Below are 19,101 nucleotides of genomic sequence, written 5' to 3'. Positions count from 1 at the left end.
ATGCATTGAGAAGCTTGCATCCAGACTATTAGCATGAGAAAGAAAAGTTGCATGTGATATAATTGGGAGAAAAGGGTCAAATAGGCCCCTGAACTTTCTTCAAAAGGGCAATTAGGCCCTTGAACTTCAAAAATGTGCAATTAAACCCTTAAACTTATCATTTTAGTGCATCCAAACCCAACAACCGATAATTTTACCTGAAATTGCCGGTCATCAAATTTTCGGCGAAAATTCCAACGAAATTTCGGCGATCCTTTGAATGAAAAAAAAAATTCGGCGAAGGTCGTCGAACTCCGGCCGTCTTCCACTGGAGAAGACGATCGGACGGCCGCCTTCGATATTGGAGAAGACGACCGATCTGGTCGTCTTCTCCAGTGGAGAAGGCGGCCGTCTGATCGTCTTCTCCAGTGGAAGACGGGGACGGCCGGAATCTGACGACCTTCGCCGATTTTTTTTTTTTTTTTTTTTTTTTTTTTAATTCAAAGGATCGCCAAAATTTCGTCGAAATTGTCACCGAAAAATTTGATGACCGGCTATTTTAGTAAAATTACCGAGTGTTGGGTTTAAATTCACTAAAATGATAAATTTAATAATTTAATTGCACCTTTTTAAGTTTAAAGGCCTAATTGCCCTTTTGAAAAAAATTCAGGGACTTATTTGATCCTTTTCTCTCAAATTGGTGGGTTGAAGTAGATAAGTTTCTAATAAAAAAGTTGAAAAAATTTCAAATAAAAATGGAGAGAGGTGAATTAAGAGAATAAATTGAAAAAATTAATTACAGAAATCCTCCAGTGCCCATGTCCTGCTAGGAAAGTCTATAATCACGTCTCTCCAAACAAAAAGTGTAAAATAAACTCTCACAAATCCCTTCTGATAACCTCTCTCTCTCTCTCTATATTTCTCTCTCTAGAGCTACTCTCTGTCTCTCTCTAGAAAAAATTTTCCGAGATTTTCAATTTCGTCGAACCTGGACCGGGTAAATCCGCTCACCTCTGCTCCGATTACCGATCGTTATCCTTAACTCCGGCGTAGGTTAGGAATCCCGGCAACACTCAAATTCGTCAAAAAACCAAGCGGAAACGACACCGTTTTGTCCCCCCAACCCGCACACCCCTATCTTCCCGCCGCCGGCCGATCCTGTTACCGGATACGTTAGTCTCCTAGGTGCGCGCGATTGTTAGCCTGCGCACTCCTCTAGTCTCAGCCTATCTGTCTAGCCTGATATAGATTTGTGCCCATCTTCTTTCGTATACGCGAAGGTGAGGCTTTTGAAATGTGCTTGCCTCATCTGGCTCTCTGTTTGTCTAGTTTGGTCCATTTAACTGCGGCCTCCCACCGGGATTAGGGTTTTTTTCGCTCTAAATTGTCCGTCCCGACGTGTTTTAGGGTTCAGGAAATGGATTTGTGAAGTTATTCACATGATTTTGCTCGATGTTGAGTGTGGGGTGACCGATCCATTGGTTCCACTGTAGAATCTGTTTATTTGCATCATTTTGCTTGAACTTGGTTTGCTTTTATCTGGGTCCGATGAATTTTAATCAATCTTAGTGTTTGAAATCCGGTTCTGGAGAATAGAGGTTTATGTGATGCCCTGTTTCCATAGCAGTCATTTGGACTATATGAATGGGCTTCGCAGTTTATCAATTTGAAGTCCGGGGTCTTTTTCTTTGAATGAAATGAATTTAGGGTTGCAATACTTTTCAATTATCCACAATTTTTGAATATTTAGTAGCTCAGAAATGCTAATTTACTGATCACATTTAAATATGTTTTGCTTCAGGGGTTTTGGAGGGAAGATAACAGGCATTAATAAGCTGCTGTTCTATTTACATCCACTTACCATTCAAAGCATTTACCTCATTTAGTAAGAGTACCTCATTTAGTAAGAGCAGGGCAAGCAAAGTTTCCATGTAATAGAGGATATGGCCTTTTACAGGAATTATTCAAATGAAACAGTTGAATTTGAGGAGAAAAGGCAGGGACAAGGCCACAGAGATCCTGGAATTGCTGGAAATGAGGAGGTGGAGGCTACTTCAAGCGACAATGATGATGCCAGTAGGCTGCAGGATGGTGCTTCTGAAGATGCTCAGAGGATAAGGGACGAACAGCAATCTACAAGAATAGTGGGTGTGGCTGGAAAATGGGGCTCAAGCTGTTGGAAGGACTCTCAACCTATGCACAACAATGGCAGGTCTGAGTCAAGAGAGGAGTCAAAGAGTGGTTCAGATTATAAAAATGAGGAAGAATCTGAAGATGTGTCATCTGATGGTAGTAGGGAGGATAGATTAGAGTCTGAAGATGATGGTCAACAGAAAGAAGCAGGCAAGGGTGGGAGTGTTCCAGCTGACGAGATGCTGTCTGATGAGTATTATGAACAGGATGGTGATGATCAGAGTGACTCCTTACATCACCGTGCTGCCAACCGTAGTAGTGGCTATACTACCAAATTGCCGGCCAGGCCAGTTGTTGCCAGCAGTTATACATCAAGAAAGCCAAAACCTTCCAAAGCTTGCCAGTATGATGATGATGCTGATTATGGTGATGAAGAAGAAGATGGTAATTGCAGACTTCACCTATTATCAGAATCTGCATTTGAATAGTATACTGTATTACCTAACTGCTTAATTTTAATTGTATTTCCCATTATGTGCTAACTATTTTTTCTTAACCTATTATGCCAGTGCACATAATCTGGTTTCTTTAGTTGTGCAATTATACAGTATATTTAACATTTGTTGCTTATTTCTTATTGCCTACAGAAGATGATCCAGATGATGCGGATTTTGATCCTGATTTTGGTACTACAAGTGATCGCAGGGGAACTAAGGTGTTTTTGTATGATAATAATTAATGCTTTCATAAACTCTTCCCGTTGTAGTTATTGGTGTTGTTGAAAATCTTGTCTCTTTTATTTATGTTGTTTAGGGATGCCATTTGATCCTCCATAAAACAACTGCATCCATAATTCCATATTTCTTCTTATATACCTTCCTCAGGAATCTTCTCTTTATATTACAAAGTTTGCATCTAAAAATTTGGACTAATTGAAACCTGACCAAATTGAAAAGTCTTGAAAAAAGAGATTAGGAAAATTTCAATTTTTTTTCAATAAATAATATGATTTCAAGTTTTTTACAAAGCATTTGGCTTTTCCACGATTCTTGTTGTTGGAATGCAATGCAATAGGAAATTAGAGATGTGACCATACAACATCAATCAATTTGGTAAAACAATAGGTATTTATTTGAAGTCAAATGGAAACCTGCTGGTTATTTGACCAAGGACGGAGAAATTGGTCTCAGGATAGAGCATCCTTTATTTCCATTAGTAGCAGTAATATGTATGAGGAGGCAGCAATTCTTTCTTTTGGGTGCAAGTTAGTATCTGGTGGTGTATGAGTAAATAGGTAATATGAGTGGCTGCAAAACTAGGGATATGAAGTAGTTCCCTAAAATTTTGGAGCTTCAATTGCTGCTGTCTTATTGGTTTGGATTGAAGTATTGAACTTTCTTTGGGTAATACATTAATATTTTGCTTGCATATGCAGGAGAAGGATGAAGACTGGGAGGGTGAAGATTCTGATGAAGAGAATAATAGTGAAGATGATGATGATCTGGATATCTTAGATGAAGCTGATGACTATTATAAAAAACCAAGGGGCAAGCAACAAACTAGGGGTGGTCGTAATGTGAAATCTACCAGAGAACTTAAGAATGTTGCACCTTCTGCTCGACGTAAAAGAGGCAGAGCATCTTTTGAAGATGAAGAATCTTCTGAACAGGATTCTGAAGGTGATAGTGATGAAGATTTTCAGAGTATGTCTAGAAGAGGTGGGAATTTGCGCAGGAAGAATAGTGGTCGATCTATGACTGCTAGTGTTTCTGGTAGGGTCAGTGAACAGCGAACATCAGGTCGTCGATCAGTTCGAAAAGTATCATATGCTGAGAGTGAAGAAAGTGAAGAGCTTGATGAATGCAAGAAAAAGAAGAACCAAAAGGTGTGTCGTCTTGCTAATTGCTATATATGTGTCTAATGTATCTTTCTTGCTCTTTAATCTTGTTGCAAGCTTAAAAACAATTGTGCAGTGGTTCTTAAGATGCTATCACTGATTAGATATGACAGGCTTCTCACTCTATAGTATCTTTCAGATCATGTACTGGAAAGCGAACATGGTAGCAATTGGAAAGTGCTAGTTCCACTGTTACTATTGTTGTTATTATTCTTACTCTCTTGGGCTATGTATTTATTGCATAGTCCTGAGCCCTTTTCCCCCATTTGCTAACATAACCTATTTGTAATTGGATATCTAAAGCAATGTTGAAAGTTTCATTGTGGCCATCCATTTTCTGATTTTTTTTTTTTTAAATTTAAAAATTCAAATAGGAGGAGCTGGAAGAGGAAGATGCCGATTCAATTGAAAAGGTATTATGGCATCAACCAAAGGGCATGGCAGAAGAAGCCATGAGGAGTAATAAATCAACACATCCTATGTTGTTAAGTCACTTATTTGACTCTGAACCCGACTGGAATGAAATGGAATATCTGATAAAGTGGAAAGGCCAGTCGCATTTGCATTGTCAGTGGAAGCCATATTCTGAGCTACAGAATGTGAGCATTTTAATTTTTGTGATTACAACCAGTTCTATTTTGGTGTTAAATGTTTATGGTATTTGCAAGAAATACAGTTTCATTCTTTGTTGTCAATATCGTTTGTTTATCTATGCTTTTGCAGCTTAGTGGGTTTAAAAAGGTTCTGAATTACATTAAAAAAGTGACAGAGGATGTGCGGTATCGAAAGACAGTATCTCGCGAGGAGGTAAGAGTTTACTTATTTAGTCAGTAATGATATTACAGTTTTTGTATGTGGATGTTTCAGTAGCTTTTTTGGCATCTTTATCTGTTTATTTTTAATAACATGAATCTGCTAAAAATCAATTCAAAATAATGAGAGCATGCAGTACTGAGAAAGAAGTAGTAGGACATTTGTTTAGATTAGAAGGTAGAATAAGTTTACAAGTCTTGAGAATCCTGAAAGAAGTAATTGTCTATTTAGTGTTTACAGTTGCTAGTAATGATTTTTGCTAACAAAGACAAAGCAGTACTATCTTTACTATTTTGCTAAAGACAAGCTTTTCTCATTCCCATAAAGATGCTTTTTTTTTTTTTTTTTTTTTTTAAAGATTCTAGGATGAATAAACCAGTTTCTAAGATATGCATTACCTGCCGAACACATTGAATCGTGTTGTAATGTAATGGAGAGAAGTTATGTGACTAAAATAACAATTATAAGTGTTATGTTGAACATCAATGAGTTCCGCCTATTTTCCTCTGACCTATTTTTTTGGAGTGTGGGGTATGCATATGAAGTTGGATTTTTTCTATTCTATTTTTTTCAGTAAGAATAGTCCAATATACTTTAGATCCATTTTGTTGGGGGACCAAATACTTCAATTAACATAGTTGTATGAAAGTCTTTGACTGTGATGTGATTGTGGGTGCACAGTGTGTTGGTGGATATTTTCATAAAGATAATTGTATGTTTGTATAAAAAAGTCTTGTGTGGTAATAAACACATTCTTCTTTGCATCCATTGTGAATAAAGGAATGACTGTTGTTAGAGCTCCATGAATAGAAATTTCTTCTTCTTTGTTATTGTAGCTTAAATAATACTTCATACTAATGTTCTATTCTGTTGGTTTACTAATAGTGCAGCATTGAGATAATTCGTTGGTGTTTCATGTCCTTAATTGTGTATGATGTGTTGATAGATCAAGTTCTGCCATAGAGATAATAGTATGTAAAGGTCTTTGATAGTGAACCATTTGCCTATTTGTGTACATTGTGGATGAAGGAAATCTGAACTGTTAAGAGGTCCATTTGACCTAACTGAACAGTTTCTTTTTTTTTTGCCAAAATAGCTCTTAGAAGTATAGCATATGCCTTTTTAAACTGCTGTATATATGGCAATCAACTATGTTTTAGATATTATGAAAAAGCAATTCCTTCCCTCCTTTGATTATATGGAAACAAGAATAAAACCTAGCTTGTTTTCTCCATTAAGTTACATATATATGATGAATATGCTTGGGCATACTTTGGATAGACCTAGGAGTTCTTCAAAAGCATTTTTATGTTCATTTGGCACATACTGTTTCATGGAGCTTATCATAATAAGCTGAAAACAACTTTTTCATGGCTAGTTAAATAAGCCCTTATTAGATGTTTTGAGCTTATTTAAAGTGCTTATATTAAAAGCACTTAGTTTATGCTGTTTATTCAAACTGGGTTTTAATAATAATCATAATAGTGAAGCTGCCTATAGTTTGTTTTCATGTATCAGTGGTTTGTCCTCTAATCTCTATGACATTCTGTTTTTTCTGTTAGATTGAGGTTAATGATGTGAGCAAGGAAATGGACTTGGACATAATTAAACAAAATAGTCAGGTTTGATTTTTGTAAATTGTTTTACAGATCATCTTTTGTCAACACCTTCTCCATTCATATTTAAACACTTCGTGTAATCATGATTGGCATGTACTCAGGTTGAGAGGGTCATTGCAGACCGAATTGGAAAAGACAGCTTAGATAATGTGGTGCCAGAGTATTTAATCAAATGGCAAGGACTTTCTTATGCAGAAGCGACATGGTATATCATGTGGTTTCTTTAGATTTACTGGCTAAGTGTGTCTATAAGAAAATTGTTTCTTGGATATTGCATAGGAATGATAGGATTCATTATGTTCATACATGTCTTGGTTTGTATATACCCACAATTGAGGTTTGAATGCCTTTTCTAATTCTAATCTCAGGGAGAAGGATACTGATATTGCTTTTGCTCAAGATGCCATTGATGAATACAAGGTAGTTCCTCTATCTTATACTTTTGTGTCACACGGCATTTGTGTGTGATGTAATCATGTGCATGTATGTGAAAGTAAATACATACATTTTGTTTATGTACATTTGCATTGTATAAGTTTTCATGTATATTTGGAGTCTGCATGTTCATTGGCATACATTCCCATACTGGGTGCAACAAATTTGCTTTTTGCCAACAATTTTTAATTAGAGATAACAGTAGAAACTAGAATAAAAAAAATTGCATCTCGCAAATGCAAAAAAGGTGAAGAGAACTCAGTTTAATTCAAATCTTCAGGTGGACTGGTTTTGCTACATGCCTTAAAAATTAAGAGTTTGATTGAAGCTGCAATGTATGCATTTCCGGATTGTTGTAAACCCTTTGCTTCTTATGTGAAGATCATTTGGGGAAAGGGTGTTGTTGATCTTCTGAACCAATAGGGAAGATGTAGTAAAATGGTTTTTTTTTGGGGGCATTATATATCATTCGTTGTCTTGTTGTCTAAATGCTCAAGACATTCGAATTTCTGTGAGAAGTTGCCCCTGCATTAAGGTTCTGCTGCATGATATTAACAATAATTTATGCCAAAATTAGTACTTGAATAGGTAAAAAAACCTGTTAATATTAATGGAATGAATACACTGTTTTTTTCCCTCTCCCCACTGGTATACGGTATGCTATACGCATAATTTTAGTGTAATGGGCATATTCTAGATATTTCATTTGTCAAAACAGTTATTCGGTGTTTGAGGATCGAATTATTTGCAGGATTATTTGTATTCTTTTGGTAAGTAAAAGCTGATCTTGAGGTGTAAGGGAGAATTAAAGCATGTTTGACCAGAATGAAACTTCTCTAATTACATCCATTTTTATAAGAGCTTATAAAATGAAGTTGCAAAAGTCCTCTTAGATTAGAAAATTCCTTTTTGTTATGTCTTTTTGATCCGAGGGATTAAAGGAATTGAAAACATATTTGGCTCAGGAATGTGAATGCTATGGCATTGAATCTTAATATTGTTAAAACATTTTTATCTCGTTTTGCATGCTTTCTGAAGTGCTATGTCTTTTTGAAGAAATAGATAACAACTCAATGTGTGCTCTATTTAATCTGTGTCTTAGCTTTTGTTTACATATCTTTCTAAAATTAATGAGTAAAATAGGGCTTTTGGTTTTGATCCATACACTTTATGCAGGCTCGTGAGGCTGCAATGATGATTCAAGGGAAAACAGTAGATTTCCAGCGGAAAAAGAGCAAAGGTTTTTTGGGATAATATAAATCCCTCTCATTATCAAAGCTTCTTTCCATGCATTCTACATCGTTTCACCTACTAAAATCCTCTTTTCCTTAAATGTTCTAGTACTATGGAATGACATTTCCTCTTGATGAAATTACTTTCTAGGTAGTTTAAGAAGACTTGATGAACAACCTGAGTGGTTGAAGGGGGGAAAGCTTCGAGATTATCAGCTTGAAGGTTTGAATTTTCTTGTTAACAGGTATGAAAAGAGCTCTGATTAGTGTGATTTTTGTGGGAAGTTTCTTCTCTGTACTACTTTTTTCTTCTGATCACTGTCATTTTTGTCGTTTAGTTGGAGAAATGATACAAATGTTATATTAGCTGATGAAATGGGTCTTGGTAAAACTGTTCAGTCAGTTTCAATGCTAGGTTTTCTTCAGGTATTGAGTCATGTATCTTTTTTTGATTGTCTATTGCGTGTTTTTGTTGTGTCATATTTAGTATATGTGATGTGGTTATTATCCTTTCTGCAGAATGCACAACACATTCATGGTCCATTTCTTGTTGTTGTACCATTATCGACTTTGTCCAATTGGGCAAAAGAATTCAAGAAATGGCTACCTAATATGAATGTTATTATATATGTTGGGACTCGTGCAAGCCGTGAGGTAAGTATTGATGTGTGCGGCATGCCTTTGATTTTGAATTGAATGTTGTATATTATGGGCTTCATTTGGAGTCATCTTTTGTGTGTGGGGTGGCTTGAGTTATATATTTTCTGTTTGTTAAATGTGTTCTAATTCTGTTGGAATTTGATTCTATTTGGCACTGGTATTTCTTATGCTGATCTAGGATCAATCTCATCACTCTTGCCTATTCTTGGTCCCTCAAAAGTCAAAATGATTTATCCCTACAATATGTAATTTTATAGACCAATTAAAGTTTCAATTATGTTGGATTTTTTTGATCTCCATGCTAAATTTGTTTTTGCGTGCTATGTTATTATAGATGTCAATCTGGCTATCCCACTTGGTTTTGGGCTAGCTCACATGGGCCATTAGGCTTATTAGGTAAATTTTTTTTGGCCATAACCCTAAAACCTCGGGCCATTGAGCTTTTCAGTCGGACTCAATTAAAACTTTTCACATTTTAAACTTTCAATTTTGACAAACTAGCTCATTTACATTAATAAAGATTAACTTAAACATCATTTAATCAATCTAACTTGCCTATTTAAAATTCCAACTAAAAAACATAATATAACAGTTATGAACATTTGTATAAAGTGTATAAATAATTTTTTTTTTTTTATATTAATGAATTTGTTTTTATTTAAAAAAATTAACTAATGAAAAAATTAATTTATTTACATTTACAATATAAATAATTATAATAAGTTGTTAGGGAAAATTGCACTTTTTGTTCCTAAGTTATAGGGTAATTGTAGGATTTGTCTCTACTTGTTGGTCATGCTCACTTCTTGTCCCTAAGCTATAATTGACGTTGCAAATTTCGTCCTTTTTCTAACAAACACTAGGGATGGAATATGCAATGTTAGTTATAGCTTAGGGATGGGAAGTAAGCGTGACCTATTAGAAAAAGGACAAAATTTGCAATGTCAGTTATAACTTAGGGACAAGAAGTGAGCACGACCAACAAGTAGGGACGAATTTTACACGAAAAGTGCAAATTTCTCAAGTTTTTATTTTTTATTATTTATTTTTATAAGCAATAATTTATTTTGTAATAGATTTTATTAATATATTAAATATATATATTTATATATTTATTTATTTATTAAATTTTTGTTTAAAAGCTTAATAATAATAAAAACCACGACAACAGAGAAGCCTACATACTGATTCCCCTATATATTTTGTTCTGCATCACTTGTAAAACTCAGCTTTGAGTGGCTTGGCCCAGCCCATTAAGTTGTGTTATTCTACGGGGTCATTGGGTTTGTTGATTTTGGTTTATCGGGCTGGTGTTCTTATTGGGTTAAGTATACTTTTTTGGCCCTATCTCATTAATTTTTCAGCCTTTTTAGGCCCGCCTATCAGTTTTGGGTTAAGATTGACATCCCTGCTCCTTACTTTTTATACCGTTTTCAAAAATGTATTCAAGCTCATGTTGATATAGGACATGGTTAATCAAGTGCAGAGGGATTTACTATTGTTATTATTACAACAATTTTCTGATTTGTTTCTAATTCTTATTCTGCTACAGGTCTGCCAACAATATGAGTTCTACAATGACAAGAAGGCTGGTAGTAGCACAAGATTTGATGCTCTTTTAACTACCTATGAGGTGTTGTTAAAGGACAAGGCAGTTCTGTCCAAAATAAGGTGGAACTACCTTATGGTTGATGAAGCCCATAGGCTAAAAAACAGTGAGGCTTCTCTGTATACGACACTATTGGTATGGTGATGATTTTGACTTTCTTTTGGGCAGTGTTATAAAGGTGGTTTTGGGGCACATTTTGAAATGATCAAAGGGATAATGCCTTGGGACAGTGAAATATGAATCAAACTTTTTTGCTCAAACTCCTTAGCCTGGAAGAATTAAGTGGATGCCTTGGGGTTCAAAGCATTCCTTTTTGCACGTTAATTTTATCTGAAACAAGTAAATCATGATGAATATTTAGGTTAAAGATGGATTCGCAATGTTCAGTTGCAATATATCCTTTTTCCAAAATAAGACCTTTTCATGAATTCATCTGTCTTGTCATATTTACACCCATGCAGTTGGAAGTAAGAAAGGAGAGCCTAGAAAAGAAACAATAACCTTCTTTCTATTGTTTTAACATATAACAAACATATAAAGCAGTAATAAGCACGTTGTATGAAAGAGGAAGACTCACTGTGGATGTAAAATAATGAAGGAGAACAAATTAAATTGTCAGAGGCTGATTTAGATTTTTCATGCACTGTTATAAAGCTCTCTCTTCCACTTTAGAATTGAAGCTGCGATTGATGCATGAAAGTACATGATGATAAAGAATTCACTGGCCAATTCTGTTTAAAATGATCTGTTTGGCTTGGTTATTGCCACCCTTATGCCCTATGCCTTGGGGCTTATGCCTAAACCTTTGGGAAGTAAAACACATTACTTCATTTCGCCACCTTTTAAAACACTGCCTTTTGTCTCGGATATTATGCTGTTTCACTTCTAAGATGCTAGTTATTTGCTATGACTGCAGGAATTTAGCACCAAAAACAAGTTGCTCATCACTGGTACTCCTTTGCAAAATAGCGTTGAAGAGCTATGGTATTATTTCATACTTCCATTTATTTCTCATTTTTTATTTTTGATTTTGTAATTAGTTCTAGTATGTGATTCTGATTCTAATTAAGATTTGAACTCCATCTTAGATGCATGTTTGTATCATTTTCAATGCCTTCATAAAAAAATTTCAATAGTATGCTTGCTTACTTTCACCCTAATTTGTAAGCTCTTGTCAAAGGTATTTTGTTTTGAATATCTTTGGTGACATAGCAATCCCATCCTTTAGGGGTAGTTTTCAATCCATTTGATTAGTAGTGTCTGACAACTGGGTGACTGACTAACCAATCTGAATTTTCAATCCATTTGATTTGTGTGTATAATTGACCTGAAATTGGTATTTGTTCTGAACTGCTTCCTGTGAGAAAATTTGGAATGCTTATTTTCTAACAATGGTTGAATTTAGTAGGTCCATTTCATATTTGTTATATGAACAGTATATAATATGCATATTCACTATGACCTCAACAGGGCTTTGCTTCACTTTCTTGATCATGATAAGTTTAAGAGCAAGGATGACTTCATTCAGAACTACAAGAATCTTAGTTCGTTCAATGAAAATGAGGTACAAGTCACAATATTATTCTTTTTTCCTTCCATTGGTTTTTCTATCAAGCACCTTTCCTCTACATCTTTCATTTTTGTGGCATATGATATTGGAGTTATTAGATTTTGTCTAATTTTTACTTGGGTGTTATATTATTCTTCTAGCTTGCTAATCTTCACAAGGAATTGAGGCCTCATATTCTCCGAAGGGTCATCAAGGACGTTGAGAAGTCTTTGCCTCCTAAGATTGAGCGAATTCTTAGGGTTGAGATGTCACCACTGCAGAAACAGTAATTATTTTAATGATCTATTCTGTTTTTATGTGATACCTCTTTTTAACTAATGGTGGTTTTATATTTTTGTTTCCTCATGTTAGAATTCCCCTTTCACTGTTGGCAGGTACTATAAGTGGATCTTGGAGCGCAACTTCCACGACTTGAATAAAGGAGTGCGTGGCAATCAGGTTAGTTGGATAGTTTACTGTGTATACAAGTCTTGTATGGATTATGTTGCCTTTAGTGCTTTTCTAGATGCTGTTTGTTTCCATATGGTGAAGCTCTTCCCAAGTTTGTTTGAAATTGAAGATTATTGTTTGGCTTGCCACAAGGAAATGAAGGAAAAATGTTGTTGCAGTCGGTTACTTTAATTGTTGCTTGCAGCTTTTGGCTAGAAAAATACATATACCAAAAGTGCCCGTGGAGAGGCATTGTTTTCTTAGTTTCTTTATATCATTGGTAGATAAACTGGGAGTGTAATATGAACCATTTATTCTTGGAAATTCTTTGAGCTTGATTAGTTATTGGAGAATTTTCCTGTTTCATGGAAATATGGAAAATAGAGTTTTCTGTTCACAATCAACTGTTTTCCAAAAACAAAAACAAAAAAAAAAAATACTGGAGATTCCTTTAATTTTCGAACTGAACAGAGTAATATGAAAAACAATAAAAGTTTTCCAAATTCTCCAAATACAAAAACATCGATAATTTCCCTGATCATCACCATATCTATTACTTATATGATATGAAGTTGAGAATGCAAGCCTTATGCCACATTTTGATTTTGTTTAATATGAGGAACTCTCAATGCATCTGACCTTGAAAACTGTGTAGGTGTCGCTTCTGAACATTGTTGTGGAATTGAAAAAGTGCTGCAATCATCCATTTCTGTTTGAAAGTGCTGACCATGGTTATGGTGGGGATGCCAACTTTTTTGGTAGCACTAAACTGGAAAGAGTAATCCTGAGCAGTGGGAAACTAGTTATACTTGACAAACTGCTTGACAGATTACATGAAACAAAGCACCGTGTATTAATATTTTCTCAGGTTTGTAATATCACTACTAGCGAAAGCTCCAATGATATTGAGAAATTTTAGTTGCAGATTCTCTTGAATTGTGTCTGTAAAACGCAATAGAAAGTATTGTTTCGATTAAAAAAAATATTCTTATGCTCTAAACTAGTTTGGGCAGTGAAAGGATAGTGTGGCAAAATTTTCCACTTTCTTTTAACTCCATTTTTCCATTCCCTTTCCAACTTATTCTTTAAATGGTGAACTACGAGTAGGAATGTTGGAAAAATAAACTTTTTTACATGTGGTAAAGCTGTTCTATGCTTATTGTCTTAGGATAAACTTCTATTGTTGTATTGTGAGTTCAAATTTGTTTCTATAAGTCATCATGCCTTTGAACTTTCATTTCCATGTGTGTGCCATGGACTGCATTGATATGTTTTCCAAGAACCTGGAATAGTAAAGCAGTTATCTTCTTAGATTTTAAAGCATTCTTGGCTTTTCATCTGTTCTCTTAAAAAGTTGGTTTCTGATTCTTGTTTCAGATGGTTAGGATGTTGGATATATTGGCAGAGTATCTGTCACTCAAGGGTTTCCAATTTCAGAGACTTGATGGTAGTACAAAGGCTGAGTTGCGTCAGCAAGCAATGGACCATTTTAATGCTCTGGGTAGTGAAGATTTTTGTTTTCTTCTTTCGACTCGTGCGGGTGGCTTGGGTATAAATCTTGCGACAGCGGACACAGTTATTATATTTGATTCTGACTGGAATCCTCAAAATGATTTACAGGTACACTGAATTTTTACTCTTGACAATTTTAGTATTGGCATCTGGGCTAATGAAATTCTAAAGATGATTTATTGTCATATTTTTTTAAAGAATAACTTCTATAATTATTAAATATGGTCTTTTGTTTATATGCCATTTTATTCATCAGGCTATGAGTAGAGCTCATAGGATAGGACAACAAGAAGTTGTCAACATTTACCGGTTTGTTACAAGCAAAAGTGTAGAGGAAGATATCTTGGAGCGTGCCAAAAAGAAGATGGTATGACATTTATATCCATCATTTTACAATTGGTGCTCTTTATTTGATGCTGTAAGATAACCACAATATGTTTTTCTGTATGTGCTCAACTGTTTCTTATATACTTGTACTTTCCTGCTGATTCTGAGCATTGATGACATAATATTGCATGTCTTATGAATTTTCAGTTTTGTTTATTATTTGTTAGGTTCTTGACCATCTAGTGATACAAAAGCTGAATGCTGAAGGCAGATTAGAGAAAAAGGAATCCAAGAAAGGAGGTCTCTTTGATAAAGTAAGGATGGAAGCAGCTGAATAACTTGCTTCATTATGTTTAAAGTTCAATTGATTGATATTGCTCTTGTAACCCTCTGGTTCTCTTGGCTCTGACTCTTTGCCTTCTATGACACAGAATGAGCTCTCTGCAATCTTACGGTTTGGAGCTGAAGAACTATTTAAGGAGGATAAAAATGATGAAGAGAGCAAGAAGAGGCTTCTTAGTATGGATATCGATGAGATTCTTGAACGAGCAGAGAAAGTTGAAGAGAAGGGTGCTGATGAAGAGCAAGGAAACGAGTTGCTCGGTGCTTTTAAGGCAAGGAAACGAGTTGCTCCGTTTTATCCATGAGATGATTTGATTAAAACTTTTTAATCTTTTTCTCAGTTGCTTTTCTGTTTTGAATATTCAAACTAGAGTTGAGGTTCATTTTTTTTTTGCTCCCTCATTTCTTCATTTGTTATCCTGCTAGGTGTTGAAGGAATGGTTTTAATTAGGTTTAATATATTGTCTTAATATATTCCGTGTAATTTATGTCTTTTTCCTTCTCTCTATAGGTTGCTAATTTCTGTGGTGCTGAAGATGATGCTACATTTTGGAGTAGGTGGATAAAACCTGAAGCCATTGCAGAAGCTGAAGTATGTAAAATTCAGATTTACTGATAGGCAACTCTTCAATAGTGCTGGACTGATAGTTTTCTTTTTCCTTGTGTCTCAGGAAGCCTTGGCTCCTCGAGCTGCTCGAAATATTAAGAGTTATGCAGAAACTAACCCTCTGGTTGAAACTAATAAAAGAAAGAAAAGGGGCACTGAGGCCCAGGAAAGATTCCCAAAACGTCGCAAGGCAGATACTGGTTACTCAGCTCCAGCAATTGAGGGTGCTGCTGCTCAAGTAAGAGGATGGTCTTATGGGAACTTGTCAAAGAGAGATGCCACACGTTTTTCTCGTGTGGTATGGCCAACCTATGATGCTTTTCATGCACTTAAACAATTTGTTGGTTTAATCTCTTATTTTGTGTGTTGACTAAACTATTCTTTTGACTTATGCTTTACTTCAATTAGGTCAAGAAGTTTGGTAATGATAGCCAAATTACCTTAATAGCTGCAGAAGTTGGTGGGGCTGTTGAAGCGGCTCCAACTGAAGCCCAGATTGAACTTTTTGATTCTTTGATTGATGGCAGTAGAGAAGCAGTAAAGGGAGAAATTATGGATCCAAAGGTCTGGTTGTTACTTTTGATTATTTTAGGAGGAAAATAAGAATTGCTTGTTCTGTGTGACTAACACTTGATGCACCTTTTACCTTTAGGGGCCTCTGTTAGATTTTTTTGGTATCCCTGTAAAAGCTGATGAACTACTAAGCCGTGTCGAAGAGCTTCAGCTTCTAGCAAAGCGCATTAGTAGGTATGATGACCCCATCTCACAATTTCGAGCACTTGCTTATCTGAAACCTGCTACCTGGTCTAAAGGTTGTGGCTGGAACCAGAGTAAGTACTGTTCTGTGCTGGTTTAGTTTTTGTTTTTTTTTTTGTTTTCCTCTAGTTTGGTGAATACTTGATTCACAACTGGGTGTTAAAACTTATCCCTCTTTCTAGAGGATGATGCAAGATTGCTTTTGGGAATTCATTATCATGGATTTGGAAACTGGGAGAAGATACGGTTGGATGAGAAGCTTGGTCTTACAAAGAAGATTGCTCCTGCTGAACTTCAACATCATGAGACTTTCTTACCTCGAGCTCCCCAGCTGAAGGAACGAGCTTCTCAACTCTTAGAGATGGTAAAATTTTCATTTTTGAATAAAGAAAATTAATTGGATTCTACTTATTCCTGCAGTCCAAACCTCGGATTCTTCATTATGCCTGCTGTCAGAACTTGAAAATGATAATGCTTAGCCAACTATTTCCAAAATCTTGTACCATGAAATCTGTCATCGTTACTATTTTGAAGATGCATCATTTGTTCTTGTTAACAGAATTCTGTTGCAAAATTCTACATTTCTACTAAACTAAAAAAGAGTTTCGATTATCATAAATATTGAAGATTTCATTTGGAATGTTTTTGATTGGTGGTGGTATGCATGAATTTCTGCTGTGATTTGGCAATTATTACTCCGTATATGTTTCTGTCATGCTTTAAAGGTGTAACAGATCACTGAACTCCCTATTATTTTTAATTTCATCTTAGAGAATGAAGATTGCATTGCAAAGTTACTAGGACCTAGGTCTGCACTGCTGCCCAGGGTATAGCTGACTAGGTTGTTTGACATGCCTTTGGTTTAATGTGGATAATATGTTAGTTACAACAATCCCAAAATCATAATTATTATCTTTGGACACATTTGTTGTATTCAGTCCATTGTTTTCACATTACAGTCCAGTCCTTTCTGTAATTCCTTGATTACTAAGTTTGAGATCTTACTCGCCCCCTTCTATGTGTTTGGAGATGGATGTGAAATGCCTGCTTATGTTTTTTTAAATTACTATCTCGACACCAGGAAGTTGCTGCTGTTGGTGGCAAGAATCCTAATGTCAAAGCGGGCCGCAAGGGTAACAAGAAGCAGAAGGACAGTCTTCCCAACATCACAGCACCTCACTCAAAAGCTAAACATGGGAAACCCAGTAACAGAGGTTTGGCTCAAAAGCCCCAGAAGACTGAGCAGTTGGTTAAAGAGGAGGGTGAAATGTCAGACAATGAAGAAGTGTACAAACAATTTAAGGAAGGAAAATGGATGGAATGGTGTGAAGATGTGATGATTGAGGAGGAGAAGACACTCAAGCGTCTTCAGAAACTGCAGACCACCAGTGCAGATCTTCCAAAGGAGAAGGTAAACATTAATTGGTATTGCTATCCATGTTTTCTTATAATTTTGCATTTTAGTTTGTGAGCTGAACTGCTCTTAACATATATCTCACATCAGGTGCTATCCAAAATTCGGAATTACCTTCAGCTTCTTGGCCGGAGGATTGATCAAATAGTTTTTGAATATGCACAGGAATCATATAAACAAGAAAGTAAGGCCTTCTCATCTGTCTAGCATTTGTTTAACTTGTACATTTAATGACCACCGGTTTGCATATTGAAGTTTTTATCTTTTTGCTTTTACACATGATTTCTCTGTCCTGTTTACAATATTTTGATGGACAATTTATTTTATAGGGATGACCACGCGATTATGGAATTATGTGTCAACATTTTCAAATTTATCCGGCGAGAGACTTCAGCAGATTTATTCTAAACTCAAACAGGAGCAACAAGTATCAGGAGTTGGACCTTCACAAATGAATGGTTCTGCATCTGGGTTCATAAATAAGGGTTTTGACACAGAGAAATTTGAGGCATGGAAAAGAAGGAAAAGGGCAGAAAGTGATGCCCATTCCCAATTTCAGCCACATTATCAAAGGCCTACTAACGGTGTTAGAGTACCTGAACCAAACTCATCTTCTGGGATTTTGGGTGCTGCGCCTAACAATGGAAGGCCTTTCAGGATGCATCAATCTGGCTTTTCACAAAGACAAGGTTTTTCATCTGGTATCAAATAACCCTTTTTACTGGACATGGGAGCATTCATGAATGATCCATCTTAAGGAAACATGCAGCCTTGTTTGTGGTGCTAGTTGCTTTGTACTTCAATGATCTTTGGAGTTATGTTGGCTTATGGAACACATTTTTTTTGCCGATTCCTTGGCCAAGATTTCCTCTATTTTAAAGCTGATCAAACTAAGGGGGCTGTTTCATTTTCAAGGTGGAAGCAGGAATTTGAAAGCCCTTCAACATCTGCAGAGATAGTGAATGAAATAGATGGAACTTGGAGCTTCGTTGACATAAAGGCTTTTTTTTTTGTTTTAATCATCATAGATAAATGCAAAATCACAATTTTTTTTTGACGTATATAGTCACTAGGCTAAGGATTTCCCTAGTTCATTTAATAGACCTATTGGGAAAGATAATGCATGTACTATGCTTTGCACGAACAGGCAAGAAACTGTATATCATGCAATTTTGTTTATTAAATGTTGACATTATTCTTTCCCATTCAATAGTCCTAAATAATGCTGAGTTTTCTCAAATTTTCTTGTGCTTTCATTCCTTTCAGAGATGCTGATCATATGTATCTAGTCATTTGGGCTGTCTAAATATCTAAATTATTATTGAATGTGATTTCTACGTCTGGTTTTGTATATGCACTGAGCAGTGTACTTAGTTGAAAGTAAGGTCGTTGGCTCAGATGTCCAGCTCCATGGTTTGTATATTTATTGACATTTGCAGTAAGACTATCAGATAGGTAGATGATTATTTTTGCTGATTGGTTTACTGTCCTTTCATGTGTTATTGGTAAGCAGTTCTACTTCTACAGTGTAACGCGGAGGATGATTGTTCCACACAGATTGTAATCAATCCAATGCAAATTTTTAGTGTTCTACATCCAGAAAGCCTCCTCAAATCAGGTACGTTTATAAGATCTTTCTGACATAAAATGTGATAATTGCTATGATAGGTTGCTTATCACTATATTTATTCCCAAGAAATCCTTGCATGCTATTGGACCAAATGAGTGGCATTCAGATTGAAGTGCTCAAATGCATGCAAGAATTTT

The 19,101-nt window shown here is 35.6% G+C and overlaps 1 protein-coding gene across 4 annotated transcripts; it reads left to right on the top strand.

The window, feature by feature from the left end:
• The first annotated feature begins 843 nt into the window (after nucleotides 1-843).
• Nucleotides 844-18,641, top strand: LOC109160103 (protein CHROMATIN REMODELING 5). 4 transcript variants are annotated; one of them, XM_019308262.1, is made up of 31 exons: nucleotides 844-976; nucleotides 1,781-2,556; nucleotides 2,760-2,827; nucleotides 3,548-3,997; nucleotides 4,384-4,608; nucleotides 4,733-4,816; nucleotides 6,385-6,444; nucleotides 6,543-6,646; nucleotides 6,810-6,861; nucleotides 8,053-8,116; nucleotides 8,260-8,353; nucleotides 8,447-8,534; nucleotides 8,628-8,762; nucleotides 10,321-10,512; nucleotides 11,294-11,361; nucleotides 11,848-11,941; nucleotides 12,088-12,212; nucleotides 12,322-12,385; nucleotides 13,032-13,244; nucleotides 13,754-13,996; nucleotides 14,145-14,255; nucleotides 14,443-14,529; nucleotides 14,647-14,829; nucleotides 15,069-15,149; nucleotides 15,229-15,462; nucleotides 15,573-15,728; nucleotides 15,817-15,994; nucleotides 16,103-16,284; nucleotides 17,002-17,331; nucleotides 17,425-17,518; nucleotides 17,664-18,641. In XM_019308262.1, exons 2-31 carry the CDS (start codon nucleotides 1,923-1,925, stop codon nucleotides 18,044-18,046), a joined length of 5,076 nt encoding a protein of 1,691 aa, XP_019163807.1. In that variant the 5' UTR covers nucleotides 844-976; nucleotides 1,781-1,922; the 3' UTR covers nucleotides 18,047-18,641. The 4 variants fall into 4 exon arrangements, with proteins under 4 accessions (XP_019163807.1, XP_019163806.1, XP_019163808.1 ...); XM_019308261.1 differs by having other exon boundaries at nucleotides 844-1,164; XM_019308263.1 differs by having other exon boundaries at nucleotides 844-1,259; nucleotides 2,763-2,827.
• Nucleotides 18,642-19,101: the final 460 nt, after the last annotated feature.

Source organism: Ipomoea nil, unplaced genomic scaffold, assembly GCF_001879475.1.
Source record: "Ipomoea nil cultivar Tokyo-kokei standard unplaced genomic scaffold, Asagao_1.1 scaffold2845, whole genome shotgun sequence".
NCBI classification, from domain to species: Eukaryota; Viridiplantae; Streptophyta; class Magnoliopsida; order Solanales; family Convolvulaceae; genus Ipomoea; species Ipomoea nil.
Note: the sequence above shows the minus strand (reverse complement) of the source record. Positions and strands in the feature narration are given on the sequence as shown.

Bases quoted from the DNA above. Each gene is read 5' to 3' on its own strand.
- LOC109160103 (XM_019308262.1), top strand. From the start codon at position 1,923: ATGGCCTTTTACAGGAATTATTCAAATGAAACAGTTGAATTTGAGGAG. The intron at 14,256-14,442 runs GTATGACATTTA...ATTATTTGTTAG, and splicing joins AGCGTGCCAAAAAGAAGATG to GTTCTTGACCATCTAGTGAT. The intron at 15,729-15,816 runs GTCTGGTTGTTA...TTTTACCTTTAG, and splicing joins GAGAAATTATGGATCCAAAG to GGGCCTCTGTTAGATTTTTT.